This window comes from Salvelinus alpinus, chromosome 16, assembly GCF_045679555.1.
Source record: "Salvelinus alpinus chromosome 16, SLU_Salpinus.1, whole genome shotgun sequence".
In the NCBI taxonomy this organism is placed as follows: domain Eukaryota; kingdom Metazoa; phylum Chordata; class Actinopteri; order Salmoniformes; family Salmonidae; genus Salvelinus; species Salvelinus alpinus.
Window position 1 is genome coordinate 32,773,252 of NC_092101.1, and position 14,220 is coordinate 32,787,471.

The 14,220-nt window shown below is 41.3% G+C and overlaps 2 protein-coding genes across 6 annotated transcripts in view; both read right to left on the reverse strand.

Moving 5' to 3' along the window:
• Positions 1-341: 341 nt before the first annotated feature.
• Positions 342-7,446, reverse strand: LOC139541371 (zinc finger protein Gfi-1-like). Of its 3 annotated transcripts, none has more exons than XM_071345962.1 (7): positions 7,335-7,446; positions 4,275-4,493; positions 3,531-3,686; positions 2,909-3,318; positions 2,617-2,754; positions 2,312-2,477; positions 342-2,090 (listed from the first exon to the last, which is right to left on the reverse strand). In XM_071345962.1, exons 2-7 carry the CDS (start codon positions 4,384-4,386, stop codon positions 1,903-1,905), a joined length of 1,170 nt encoding a protein of 389 aa, XP_071202063.1. In that variant the 5' UTR covers positions 4,387-4,493; positions 7,335-7,446; the 3' UTR covers positions 342-1,902. The 3 variants fall into 3 exon arrangements, with proteins under 3 accessions (XP_071202063.1, XP_071202059.1, XP_071202060.1); XM_071345958.1 differs by having other exon boundaries at positions 3,531-3,725; XM_071345959.1 differs by lacking the exon at positions 7,335-7,446 and having other exon boundaries at positions 3,531-3,725; positions 4,275-4,891.
• Positions 7,447-9,024: 1,578 nt separating this feature from the next.
• LOC139541369 (ecotropic viral integration site 5 protein homolog) overlaps positions 9,025-14,220 on the reverse strand; it is a 68,093-nt gene continuing 62,897 nt past the window's right edge. For all 3 annotated transcript variants that reach the window (XM_071345957.1, XM_071345955.1, XM_071345956.1), the window contains one exon: positions 9,025-12,794. In XM_071345957.1, the coding sequence (XP_071202058.1) occupies positions 12,501-12,794 (294 nt within the window). In that variant the 3' untranslated portion in view covers positions 9,025-12,500. The remainder of the gene's footprint in view (positions 12,795-14,220) is intronic.

Sequence of the window (14,220 nt, forward strand, 5' to 3'; positions counted from 1 at the left end):
ATAGAAATGTAAAGTTAATTTCAATAAATGTAAACTATTAAATTCAACGAAAATGAATTGCCTCAAATTAACATTATCACAGGTCCCCCTCCAAGACGCATTTCAAGGGGGATAATTCTGTCTATAAAATTTAACAATGTTAGTTGGACCAATAGTCTAGACTAGCCTACTACAACGAATCCAGATAATCTGAGTTAGAATAAAAAATAAATTCTGAATATTTGCGTTGGTAGTCCTTCAAAGAATTCAGATAGGCCTATGCAGGATTTTGCAGCTTGAAACATAATGCAGTAGGCTACATAGAAACGAAAGAAAAATGAACAAAAACCTCTCGAAATCTGTTGGATTACAGTTTTCATATTTTATTTAAACGATAATCTGATTAATAAATAAGGTTTGACATTATAGTAAATGACACCTGGATATACCGTAGAGTTGATATTCTTAATATAAAATACAAATGTGCTATTTGAATTCTAAGAAGAAAAAAATGAAAATAACATTGTTTTTTAAAATAAATACACAACCATTGTTTATTAAATCACATAGCCTTATTGTAGTGACTGTTGTGCCAGCATCCATGGCGTCCAACTAAAAACAAAGTGTCTGTCATTCTTTAGACAAGGTCTATTTTCCCAATTGTCCGTTGGAAATTGGTCGTCTGTTGTTTTTGTTAACGCGCTTTCTTTGGGGTTATTACCTATCTGGTTATTTTGTAGAAATATTTTGTGTTCAGATAGTGTCCCTCCCTAGTTCAACCCGGTTTTGTCTTAACCTACACTGCACAAAAGCCTCTATAACTTTTATAACTCTCCCCCCTCTGATAACCAGGTGGCGAATCGCATCTCTGCATGTCTGGCAGACATATCAGTGTGGATGACGGATCACCACCTCAAGCTGAACCTCGGCAAGACGGAGCTGCTCTTCCTCCCGGGGAAGGACTGCCCGTTCCATGATCTCGCCATCACGGTTGACAACTCCATTGTGTCCTCCTCCCAGAGCGCTAAGAACCTTGGCGTGATCCTGGACAACACCCTGTCGTTCTCAACTCACATCAAGGCGGTGACCCGTTCCTGTAGGTTCATGCTCTACAACATTCGCAGAGCACGACCCTGCCTCACACAGGAAGCGGCGCAGGTCCTAATCCAGGCACTTGTCATCTCCCGTCTGGATTACTGCAACTCGCTGTTGGCTGGGCTCCCTGCCTGTGCCATTAAACCCCTACAACTCATCCAGAACGCCGCAGCCCGTCTGGTGTTCAACCTTCCCAAGTTCTCTCACGTCACCCCGCTCCTCCGCTCTCTCCACTGGCTTCCAGTTGAAGCTCGCATCCGCTACAAGACCATGGTGCTTGCCTACGGAGCTGTGAGGGGAACGGCACCTCCGTACCTTCAGGCTCTGATCAGGCCCTACACCCAAACAAGGGCACTGCGTTCATCCACCTCTGGCCTGCTCGCCTCCCTACCTCTGAGGAAGTACAGTTCCCGCTCAGCCCAGTCAAAACTGTTCGCTGCTCTGGCACCCCAATGGTGGAACAAACTCCCTCACGACGCCAGGTCAGCGGAGTCAATCACCACCTTCCGGAGACACCTGAAACCCCACCTCTTTAAGGAATACCTAGGATAGGATAAAGTAATCCTCCTAACCCCCCCCTCCCCCTTAAATGAGTTAGATGCACTATTGTAAAGTGGTTGTTCCACTGGATATCATAAGGTGAATGCACCAATTTGTAAGTCGCTCTGGATAAGAGCGTCTGCTAAATGACTTAAATGTAAATAACTCACCACCAGTAAATCACAGTCTGAAATGTTTGAGGAATGGATAGCTACAGTAGCTTATGTCTGGTTTCCAAAAACAAGTGTTTTGTTTTATAGTGTTTGGTGTCCATTCTTTTATTTTATTTTAGTTTGAGGGTTTTAGTCCATGTTGTGACTCTTTGTGTCTTCTTAAGTCGACTTTTCTCTGGAATCCCTTGCTGCAGAGGTCGCATCCGAATGGTTTGAAGCCCGTGTGTTTCCGGCTGTGCGTTATGAGGTTGGAGCTCTGGCTGAACGCTTTCCCACACACTTGGCATTTGTGCGGCTTCTCACCTGCAGAACAAACATGTATACATTAACCATCGTGTTACCTTCAGTAGCCAAACCATATAAGCAAGCATGCTGTTTTATTTTATTGTATCAGGTCTTCAGAAAAATGCATGTCAATTACGCATGACCTCACCATTATGCATTGGGTGGCCGTGTATGCAATTAACATATTTAGTGTTGTAGCGAGGTCTACTAATACACTACCATTTCTGACGCCTACTTGCCTGTGTGGATGAATGTATGTTTCTTCATGTCTGATTTCTGGTGGAACCTCTTCCCGCAATACTGGCATGGGTAAGGCCGTGTATCAGAGTGGATGAGGAGATGCGTGGAGAGAGTCGACGACCTTTTGAAGCTTTTACCGCATATTTTGCAATCAAAGCTTCTTTCCTGTGGAAGTATACAGGCAAATATAAGTCTAAATATGATATTGATTAGCTCGTCAAAACAGTAAAGTAGCCTATTTTGCTTGTTGCCTTTGAATAATCAATGTCAAAAACTAGAATGGTCTAGATTCTAGAATAGTCACCTGAGAGTGCACAGCTTTATGTTGCTCGAGGCTGACAGCATGTCCGAAGGTTTTGCCACAGATATCACAAGCGTAGGGCCTCGTGCCACTGTGTGATCTGCGAACGTGAACCTCCAACCCATGGGGAGTCGAAAACGCCTGCAGAGGGAAGTTGTTTGAAATTCGTGAGGGGAATGATGGTGGTACAAGGTCAATAAAGGGAGGGACAATTGTGTCCATAACCATACAACTTCAAGCAAATCATTGCTAACATAAAATGCTTAAATATTTACATTTGCATACATTATCTTACCTTACTGCATTTGATGCACTTGTAGGTACCATTCAGAATGAACCGTGAGCAGGGTAAGTCAGACTCAGCCTTGATTTCTGGTCTTTTCCCGTGCAGGTTCCCTTCAGAGTACAACCCAACCCCGGGGGCGACGGCTCTCTCGAACAGACCGGCAGCGGACCGGTAATCACTGTCCTTTTTTGCTACCGGACTTCTGTTAAAGAGGGTTGGTTCGATGGCCCGGTCGCTGTAGTACCCTATCGCCGGGCTTCTCTTCAAGTCCATGGGGTGGTGGTGCTGGTGATGGAGACTCTGCTGGACCAGGTGACGGATGTCCGAACCAGAGTAACTTTTCCACGCATAGGGCCGGAAGGGAACAACGGGGAAGGGTTGTGTCTCGTCCACCGGGGACAGGGATTTCTCTGAATCTACTATTGAGTTGCAAAAATAAATATAATTCATTCGTGTAGGCCTATTGTGATTTAATTAATAGCTTAAGATCGATATAGGCCTACAAGCAATGAGGATGTCCCATCATCAAATTGTGAAATTGTAATCGCAGTGCATAATTTATCATTGACTCTGCTACAATCTCCCACATTGGGATAGCTACATTTTAATGCACCACAGACTAGATCTCTACCTGGTGATGCTGAAGGCGATGGAGGCCGCCAGAAGTCTTCATAAACTGAAGCTGGACTGCACACACTGTCCCCACAGCTGAGTGTGGACTTGGAGGAGAAGTCAGCCGTGTCCACTAGGTGAGAGTCTGGGGAGAACCCGCGGATGGCATCGCCTCCTGTCAACGCATCCGAGTCCTCTAGAATCTTACTATTCTCTGTTTTAATTCCAACGAGGACAACGTGAGTAGCCTATTACAATAGCCTTAGCCTATAACAACGACAAAAATACAACTTTGCTAATGATATCCTAATAATGTAATAATTATTGTAAGAAGAAGAAACAATATAAATAACTTTAGTAATAGCCTATATGTGTCAGTACAATTAAACGTTATGAATAATAACTATACGAGCAAAATCATTCCACTGAGGTCAGTGTAGCTATCGAAATAATGTAAACATGTAAGATTTGGATACAGGATAAGCCCTTATGGGCTATATATTCCTTTGAATTAACAGCTAGGTTTTCATTATAAATCATAGGCTTGTATTTCTAATATATTACTGCTTCTTTTGAATAAAGCCGTGCCTCACAATATAGCAATCTGTAAAACTAGACAAATAAAAGTGGATATTTATAACAATATAATTAGGCTACAGAAAAACAAATGAGTTTGTTCCATTTCGATTGAAATAATTTGCATGTATAAATGGTGTACCTCACACAACATCCAGACATTAACATGGAAATAACATCCACATACCTGCACATATATGAGCTAAGACAGTATCCAGTCTACTGTAGTCATCTTCTAAGGAGCGAGGTTTGTGGTAGCTGTGCGCCTTCTTACTCTTCACCAAGAAGGACCGAGGCATTTTCACTCTCCTTGTTCGGTCTTTGCTAATATCCAAAATCACTGGCCATCCAGATCCAATAGCAATCTGCACCTCTGTTCCTGGGATGCGGTGTTGCTGTCTTATCCCTGAAAAGATTTGAAGACTATTGGTTGACAATGTGTGGTCAACTATAAGAGATTTCTGGCTGAGGATGGAGCACGCGCACACGCCCTCTCACGTCTGCCAGGTGTTGTGGGCGGGGACAGGTGCCTAGGCTAGAGGAAACTCCTCCCCAGTTCATTGCCGCCCCTGGAGCCTATGATTGGTCCGTCTCCAGAACAAACAGCTCTCCAGACAGCTCCCTCTCACGGATCAGCCTGTATCTCTCCACGGGGAATTAAAACCCATGGCAATCAGGATAAGTGATACACTGCTTTATGTGTTACTTAATCCCTCCCTATACCTAGCTGCAGGACAGGACAGACAGAGGAGAGAGGAAACACGGAGACCAACAGCACCTGGGTGCCAGTCAGTCAGGGTTGCTGTGGGCCGGAGTGTGCTACGTGTGTCTCTAATCAACATTTAACAACATGACTCATGAGACGTGTTATCTACATGCTTGATAATGGTACAGTATCCACATATTTCCGTCATCGATTGAGCACGAATGAAAATGCGAATTAGAGAATAGTAGGCGAAGTATGGACGTGGTTGTGCCCAAATAGTCACACGTTGAATAGCCCCTCACTGGCTTACATAGCATTTCTCAAAATGAACAAATGTTGTAAAAAGACGAATGCATGATAATACTGCATCAGTCTGGAATTGTCTTGCGTCCTTCACAAATGTATTTGTATCCATCAATTTGGTCGGTGTCTCTTCATATATACATAAGGCTATATTTGATAACGGCAGACAGTCGCTGTCCACACGCCTGCCTGAGGGGCCACGGGAGTTTCGTATTTCCTGCAGTACTATAATATGCTCAGTGAGTAAACAGTGCTACCTCTGTTCCCTGTGCGCATAGTAAGGCCGCTGATTACCTGTTCTGGACCAATTACGCACAGAACAACAGGCCATGCAACGAGCGCATTCAGCTCGCCTAGCACTCCAGACTGCCAGTGGGGCGGAGAATATCAGTATCAGTCACATTTAGAACGTTTCAACCAGCTGATGGCGCGTGCCAGACATTCAGAATCTGTGATAGACATAAATTCGATGTCCTTACATTATAGGTATACTGCATTATCTTGCTACAATATTCATATTCGACAGGTGAAATTATTAACTCAAAACACCTATAAGCCTATTCTTTGAAATTATTTGGAGTATACCACAATGTAACTAAATGAGTTAGTTATGGAAGTTCAAACTTGGCCAATCAAACTAAATAATAGCAATGTTGGTACGAATTCATATTTAAATATAAATGTAGGCCTATTCGTTTATGACCTTTGCGGAGACAATACGTTGGTGACAGGAAGAGATTTAAAACATTTTATAATAAATCATTTTGTTTTAGACTCATGACGTAGCATTCTTTTTTAGTTATTTTCTGTCATCTTATTTCTATTATTTTTTAAACGCAGAAGTATTCTGGCAGGCCAAAAACCACAAGTGACTTGCAGGAAATCAAAGCGCCATATGCCCTCTATCGATTAGAAACATCGCCGCTGCATCCGGAACTCGCATTGGGTTGGAGGAGATATGACACGCTACCGCAACACAATCTCCAAAGAAAACGCCATGGCTACCATGGCTACCGATACAAGACACACTGACGCGAGGTAGTCCTAACCATTGCCCAATTTCTGGTGCAATGATATGACTGATGTGACTTTATTTCATATAGAAGCCTAGAAAATATATTCAACTAATCAAACCACTGGATCGTAATTTGAAATGCTTTAATAACATAATCCAAGCAAATCATTTAGGTAGAAGTTCATTTCTAGCCTATTTGAATGGAAACACTTTTAATGCAATTAATTATAGGCCTATCATTTAACAAAATAGCACTCAAAGAATCAAATAATTTAGGTTATTAAATTTGATAGGCTATACAATAAATCTGATAAGAATGCCTTTGGCACCATCAATGCATTAGCCTATCTCATAATAATAATCATACATTATGAGGCCGTTTATCAAAATTCAGCAGGCCTATAGATTCCAACTAAATAACCAGTCATCTGATTGATTTGTTCTCCCTTTATGCATAGCTTATTAAACAACAGGTCCTTCGTGTCTTTTTCCAGATGGCTATTAGCTGTTTTATGTGCATTAGGTATATACATTTTTTTAAAGTACAATCAACAACCATTGCTGAAATATTTATCATTTATAGACTAACTTTGTTTAAAAAAAATAAGAATGGTTTTCCAAACAAGTTTTTGCTTATTGAAATGTATCACGGTTTTGAAGGATTGAATCAATGGCATTGGCTGCATGTAATGAACATAATAGCCTCAGCCTCTGTTGAAAGCCTGTGTCAAACTTCGTTATCCTCTCCTCTCATTTGAAAATGCGCGCTGGATCCCAACGCACAGTTCAACAAATATGAAAAAGCAGCCTGAGCCTACGCATATAACTCGTGGTTGTATATGCCTTTATATAAACCTACAGCCTTTTAGCTCATAAAGGTTTCTGACACACAACATAATTCTAAAGGTCGCCTCTCCACTGAGTCAGAAATGTACAGCTATGTTTAAGTTATTCTATTAAATTAAATTAAACCACTTTTTTGTCCACGAAAATGAAAAATGTTGAGCATCTATGCTGCATTGCGCAATTCATCCACGTGTTTAGATAAAAAGTCTCACACATGTTCTTATCAATAAAGAGCTGTACATGTTTTATGTTGTTAGCCTATCAATTTAATATTATGCCCGTGTGCGTCCTCTTAACGCGGTATACTATAGCCATGCAATTGACTTAGAAAAATTAAGAGTTTGACAGTCGTGGAGCAGGTTCAAGACATAGCCTACCGGAGTTCAAGCGTAATGAAAGCTCCTCAGACTTGTCACAACAACCCGGGTCCAGTGCCGCTGAAGGATCTTATGCGTTGTTGTCCCATTGAAAGGCGCATTGCAAGACATGCAGCTCTGAAAGTTGGCCTCTTTAAAGCAGCAGAATGATTGACTTCCTGAACGTTATTTCAGACATTTGAGGGGGGGGGGGGGGGGGGGTTTAGAGCATCACTGACTGAGCGCTAATTCAAACTAAGCTCAACATTGAACCTTGTCAAATTGGCATAGGCTACCAATGAAATAGTGTAATAAGGCCCAAAGTGTCGTATAATTATTTAATCTGTTATCCAATGGGCGTTGTACATTTGAACTGCAAAACATTTTTACCCACCCAAATCAAATCAAGTAGGGGAGAGTGGGGTAAATTGAGCCATTTTCTAGATTCAGCATCACTCCATCAAAGCAAACATAGTATTCTTTCTAACAAAGATATCTACATATATTTCAGGATTTTGTATATCCCTAGAAATCATCAGAAGTCATGCAAATATTACAGTTTTGAAAACATAGCTTGTCCAAAGAAAGTGGTCTCCTGGCACAAATTACCCCGGGTATGAGGTAAATTGAGCTGCGGGACAGGTTAAGTTAAGCTGCATACACATTTCTGTGTTGAATGAAATATTACCACAACCTTTCTAAAACCATATCTATCTTTATTTCCCAAAGACAATTCAACACGATCACAATCACTTTGTCTTCTAAGAATTTTAAGCATCTTTTAACACAGACTTAACACCTAACAAACACTGTACTTTTTAAATACTTAACGTAGGCCAGGCCCTGTTGTTACCTCACATCCCAGCGATAATGTCCAATGATCAAATTTGCAATGAATCTGACTTTTAGTCCATGAGAAGATTATTATTTTAAGCGTTAGCTTAACCTAGTCAAAAAAGTGAATTGTTAATAGGTTCCTTATTTAAGATATTAATGCCAAACGTAATATGGTTCATCATGGTAATGTCATTGATGATCCTAAAAAGTTTCAAGTTGATAGGACATTGTGAAGTGGATATTGTTTTTTATTTCAATGGACACGTAAAATCGTATTTCCTGATTTATCAACAACTCAGCCATCTCTTAACCAATCCCTTAGCATTTCTCAAACTAAGTTAAGCAATGTACCATAGGCCTGCATGGTGTTATTTTGACTTATGGTTAATGAGAATATGTTTTTCAAAATGTCCAAGATTGAGGGAAATTTGTTCAGCATAAGGAAAACTACATACATAAAGTTTCTATGTTAAAGGGGCCGCACATATGAGGGATTAAGTGAGGCTATTTATAATAGCGCCACCTATAGGCCAATTGGTGCCATTGTTTGTGACCAAATTACGCATGGGTTCTAGTTTGTGTGCCAAATTTGAAGAATTTTTTTTTTGGGATCTATGCTTGAGTTATTTAACTATGTCGAGGAAAAGAAATGATCTAAGAATAACAATAACAATGATATATAGGGAGGGTAATAGCCCATCAATTCATGCAACCCAAAACTATTTTAATCTTATTTAAAAAAAATCGGAGACCAATGACACGATACTGCAGTAAAAGATGTGAGAATGGAATTGTATTTGCTCCACCATGGTTACTATTACAGCACATCAGTAAACACTATATATAACATCAACAGAACTGAAAACACTGAAAATGTTTATCAAATAGTGAAGTTTATTTGTGAACTCAAACACATTCATTTCACATACATGTTTTCAGAGTGTGGTAATGATTATTCCATAGCGTTATTATTCCATGTAGACTTCTCTCTTTACTGCATTATATTGTCTTTCTCTGAAAGTGCCAAAACTGCGTCATGATGCCTTTCCAAATATTCCATCTTTCGTTGTCCTCAACCAACCAAGGAATATCACAAAACCTCTTCTGAACAATGAGTCCGTGCGTTCTGGATATAAATATGTTACCGAGCCTGAGTAAGAGACTTGGCTGATAGGGTTTGGTTCTAATGTCTTAAAAGGGCCACTGCGGTAAAAACGTTTAAAAATCTCGCAAATATAAGATGTCCATTGTTGTGTGCCTCATTTCCAAGTTGCGATGTAATTTAAGCATTACGATGACCGTACCGAATGCATCGTTATTTACGAGCCAACTTTAAGTGTTTCCCAAACAAGCACGTAAAGAGAACGTGTGCTAAATGCGCCTTAAGAACATGTGTCGATACTGATAGGATAGAAAGAAAAACAGCGCTCGGATCAGCTTTCTCCATTCAAATCTTATTTAAACATAATTATCCCACAATACTGATGACAGATCAACTCAGAGAGAGATCACCTCCTATGGCTATTGAAGGCGACACGGTTTATTATGCTTATAATAATGCACGAAATCACAGATTGGGTTTATCATTACACACGTTGTCACACAGAGGCAAACATTACAAACTGTAGCCTAGTCGCAAACTAGAACTCAATTGATTGAACATGAAATTTATTTCAATAAGATTAAAATAGCCTAATTAGGCTGTGTAGTCCATGTAATAATCTCTGTAATAATCTCGGTTTTCATTTGTTTCCAACAATTAGAAATACTTTGGCAACTTTGTATTTGTAGTCAATAACGTCCTTCTGAAGTTATCGGCAGTTAGTCATACCAATAGAATCATGATGTTTAGGATATTTTTAGCGGAGATCTGTGAATAATGTGACGCGGAAGGGCAAAAATGCATCTAACGACGCACTTTGACTGCTCTACGAGTAGTCTGGATCACTCGTAGATGTGCAAAGGTTTCTATGAGCCACGTTACTAACGAAGGCTCAGGGAAACACCTTGGCTACTAAATATGTAAGGATTATCTTAATGCTACGAAGGCTCTGGGAAACAAGGCGCAGGTCATGTCAACCTAGAGAAGTTGTCTATTTTAGTGTTCTGCTAATCCTGATAATGGATCAACATCAACCTTTATGAAACCGAGTGGTGCGTATTTCTCTGGCTGGCAGAGCCTACTGTTTAAAATGCCATCATTGTCCCAGATCTGTCATGCCAAGGCATCACAATGACCATACGAGTTATAGGCTATACAGCACAAACTGATCTGAGACCAGGCTTATACAACCCCTCCTACAGTTTGGTAACACTTGACAATACACTTTGCTTCATTCACAGAGGAAACAAACAGCCCATTTCTTATGATGCATCCCAAATGGCAAGCTATTCCCTACATAGTGCATTACTTTTGACCAGAAGCAGTGCACTACACATAGGGAATAGTTTGCCATTTGACAAACATTTAGAATTATCTTCTTAGTATTTTCAGATAAAAGTGTTGTTTCCCAAATGCAGTAGATTGTTTCATTGGCTTGGACCGTCATTCATTTCGTGCAAAAGTACAACATAGCAATACTTCTGTTTAACATTATTTATGTTCATACAAGATTCAGATTACAGTTCTCATACTTCTCATTATGTCCCTTAATGATTATTTATTTAAAGATCAATATGCCCACTTTAGAAATAGCAGTCCTTCTAAATCTGGGCTGGTTTACTTAATAAACTAGTTACATGCTTCCATTAACCAACATGCTGAAACGTATTCTAATCTATGAAATTATGAAGTGATCCTAAATCAGTCCTTCCTCCAAAAGTAAGATCGTCCCAACAGAGAAAAGTAGGATATATGAAAACATCTACAGTACATTGAGACTGTGGCTACGTTCCCATACTCTACCCCTTTCCCGAAGAGTGCACTTGTACACTCCCCCTCATAGATATAAAAGAAATGCACTGGTGTAGGGAATATGGTGGAAACTCCCTTCAGCCATGCTTGCACCAATCCAATGCATGAGGGGAAGTGAACAAGTGCTCACTTCTGGAGAAGGGTGGAGAATTGGAACGCAGCCCACATCTGAAAGAAATGTCTGCTAATCAGTTATCTGTGCATCTTGACAAAACTAGAGTGATATGTCCCTTTCAGCCGCATCCTACATTAAACAGATATGCAATAATTCATTAGATACATATTTTCAAGTCAAAATGGACATGAAAAACAAACAATTACATATATACGGAGTATACAGGACTCAAATTGACCTTTGGATAGGCCTATACCAGGCCTGATGATAGACAGGTTGTATGTCTAAAGGCCAAAAAGCCAACATTATATCAACCTAGGTCGTATTCATTAGTGCACATTGTTGCAAACGGCAAGTTTTGAAACAAAAACATGTTTCTTTTTTTTTTAGAGAAGTGGTACACCGTTCCTGGAGGAACTGCAAGCTCCATTTCCAACTCCTTGGTCTAAAAACCTATTTAGTATGTAGTCCCCTGATGGGGGACATATCAGCTGTTAAACTGTTAACAGGTACTACACTAGTCCCTCCCTGTTTTGGTCCTTTTTTTTGTTTTGTTTGGTGTCTAGTGAATACGACCCTAATGCTTGTTGACACTGTTTGATACTGGGGCTCATTAACCATGTTCAATAGAGACATTCATCACTCTTCAGTACATTATTCTCTCCTGATATAATACAGACACCCACACAAAAGGGCTCTATACATTTTTGATTGTTCACTTATAAAAGCGATAAAAAAAATAAAAACTGATTGAAAGAAGTGTCATAGTCATCATAAAGCATAAAACATTTTATTGCACAGTCTCTGTGTGTTGTGTCTGTTGTACCATGGTTGGTTGTGGGGCTGAGGGAGTGCCTGTAGTTTGGTTGTCTGGGTGGGGTCACCCTGGACGGGGTAACCCCAGTCCACTTCCCTGGTGGTCAGCCTAGCTCCGTGGAGCTCAGGGGGCTACCTGAACCTCCATGTTGTCCTTCTCTGATCTGCCTGCCTGGGGTCCAGACCAGAGCAACACACTGATATGATCCTCTTCAGGTGGGTTTTGGCAAAACAAGAGTAAAGCAGACTGACGCAACAGACAAAGAAAACAACCAACTCCACCACAGGTGTGATTCTGCTACGACTTCACTTGTTGACAAAGCCCACACATTCCATTCCAAGATTCCATTGAAAGGAGCTCCCTACATTGGAGTCCCACAGACAGTCAAACGCGATTCTCCTGAAGAGTGGCTTGCTACCATGGACAACCCCTCTGTCCCACTGTACCAGATCAGAACTGCCCTGATCAGCCTCCAGGCGTCTAGCGATGGTGCCCATCACCCAGTCACACGGTGGTGTGTTTGTGGGTGCCAATGGGAGGCACAGAGAGAACCAGACCCTGCCCATCATCATCCCCCTCACTGTCAGTGTCCCTAAGACCCAGGGAGGGGTGCAGCCTGATGCGGCTGATGCTGCTGTGCTGACGGTCCAGGTGGGAGGGGGTCTTGCCTACACCTGTGTCTTCGTCCGAGGAGTGGTACGACTCGTCATCTGGTATGTAGTGATTGACAATGTGGATCCCATCAAAAGCGGGCTGATTGGACATGCTGCTCCCCCTCTGGCCTTTTAGGCAGCGGATCTGTGGAAAAAGACGAGAAGCGTTTAATGGAGGAGCATGTAGAGTAATGTATAATGGGGACGTGTAAATAAACACACTGGTGAGTGGGAATTGTAAAATCAAAGATCCATACATTGCCAAGGCACATGAGAACATCAGGGTTGTTCATCTTTCTAGAAATCACATGCACAAACTACAACAAAGACAATGACGTCAACACCAATGAAAACATCAGTTCTGAAATTTTGACACTTGGAGATGAATTTCTAAACACATGCAGCGGGCACGTTCACACTCATTTGGGTAGACATGGTCCAGAAGCGGCTGTTGGGAGGAAATATAGGAGGACGGGCTCATTGTAATGGTTGGAATTGAATAAATGGAACTGAGTCAAACATGTTGTTTCCATATGTTTGGTACCCTTTCATTTATTCCATTCCAGCCATTACAATGAGCCTGTCCTCCTATAGCTCCTCCCACCAGCCTCCTCTGACCACGCTCCCCCTTCCCCACAACACATCAGATATTAGGTATAGGCTGCAAAACCAGTGGAAGATGGGTAGAGGTCAGGTCAAAAGCTTGGTCTGGACCACACCTGCCCTGCCTAGAACTCACCTGGGTCAGCCTGCCTCGCAAAGACAGACATGTAGAGAGAGAGACACACTTAGAGAAATTGCTAAATCTAGTTATTGTACCGGTACTTGTCACTTTTCTCAAATACCAGTGCTTTATCTGTTAAATGTAAAAAAGGACAAATGTACAACGGAGATCAGTGATTTGAAACTACCGTGTTAACTTGACTGATGCAAGTGTGCAAAGACACTTCCGGGCTAAAAACCAAGAGCCGTTCATGACTTATTTTTGATCCTGAGAGAGATTAGTCAACTTTGGTTTAGCTCAACTCTCTGTGGCCGACTGGAAACCTTACTCTCTTATGAGAATGTGTGATTGAAAAGAACTGAGGCATCACTTTTTCTTCTTGGTCCAAGTCCATCTACTCTGATCTATTGGTCTCACTACTGCTCTTCTACCATCCCCAAGAAATGCATAAATTAGGCCTAATAATTATGCATTGACAGAAATGGAATCAACTAGCATATTCACCTCTAAAAGTCAGTAGTCTAGTCAGTATTTCCAGCTAACTGCAGTATCTCCAGGATTAGATCTCTCAGGTCATGAGGGTCAGGCAGGGGAGTTTGTACACCCAGATCCTGGCAATGAGGCCATTTAGAACCTTACACCACCAACACTTCAATCAGCATGTTTCATAGTTTCACTGCCGCCCATTCGTTTCCAACACCTCTGACCAAATGGCACCCTATTCCCTTAATTGTGCACTACGTTTGACCAGACCCTGGTCAATTTTAGTGCACTATTAACCTTTTCACGTGTGAGTTCCAAATATCTCTAACCGTCGCCCCTGTGTGAGTTTTTTTATACGCGTGAT

What these genes read in the sequence shown, in the direction of transcription:
- LOC139541371 (XM_071345958.1), bottom strand. Translation starts at nt 4,386, where the DNA reads ATGCCTCGGTCCTTCTTGGTGAAGAGTAAGAAGGCGCACAGCTACCAC. An exon ending in ATAAAGCTGTGCACTCTCAG is followed by an intron (nt 2,478 to 2,616) that starts GTGACTATTCTA and finishes ATACTTCCACAG; the next exon opens with GAAAGAAGCTTTGATTGCAA. An exon ending in ACATACATTCATCCACACAG is followed by an intron (nt 2,091 to 2,311) that starts GCAAGTAGGCGT and finishes TTTGTTCTGCAG; the next exon opens with GTGAGAAGCCGCACAAATGC.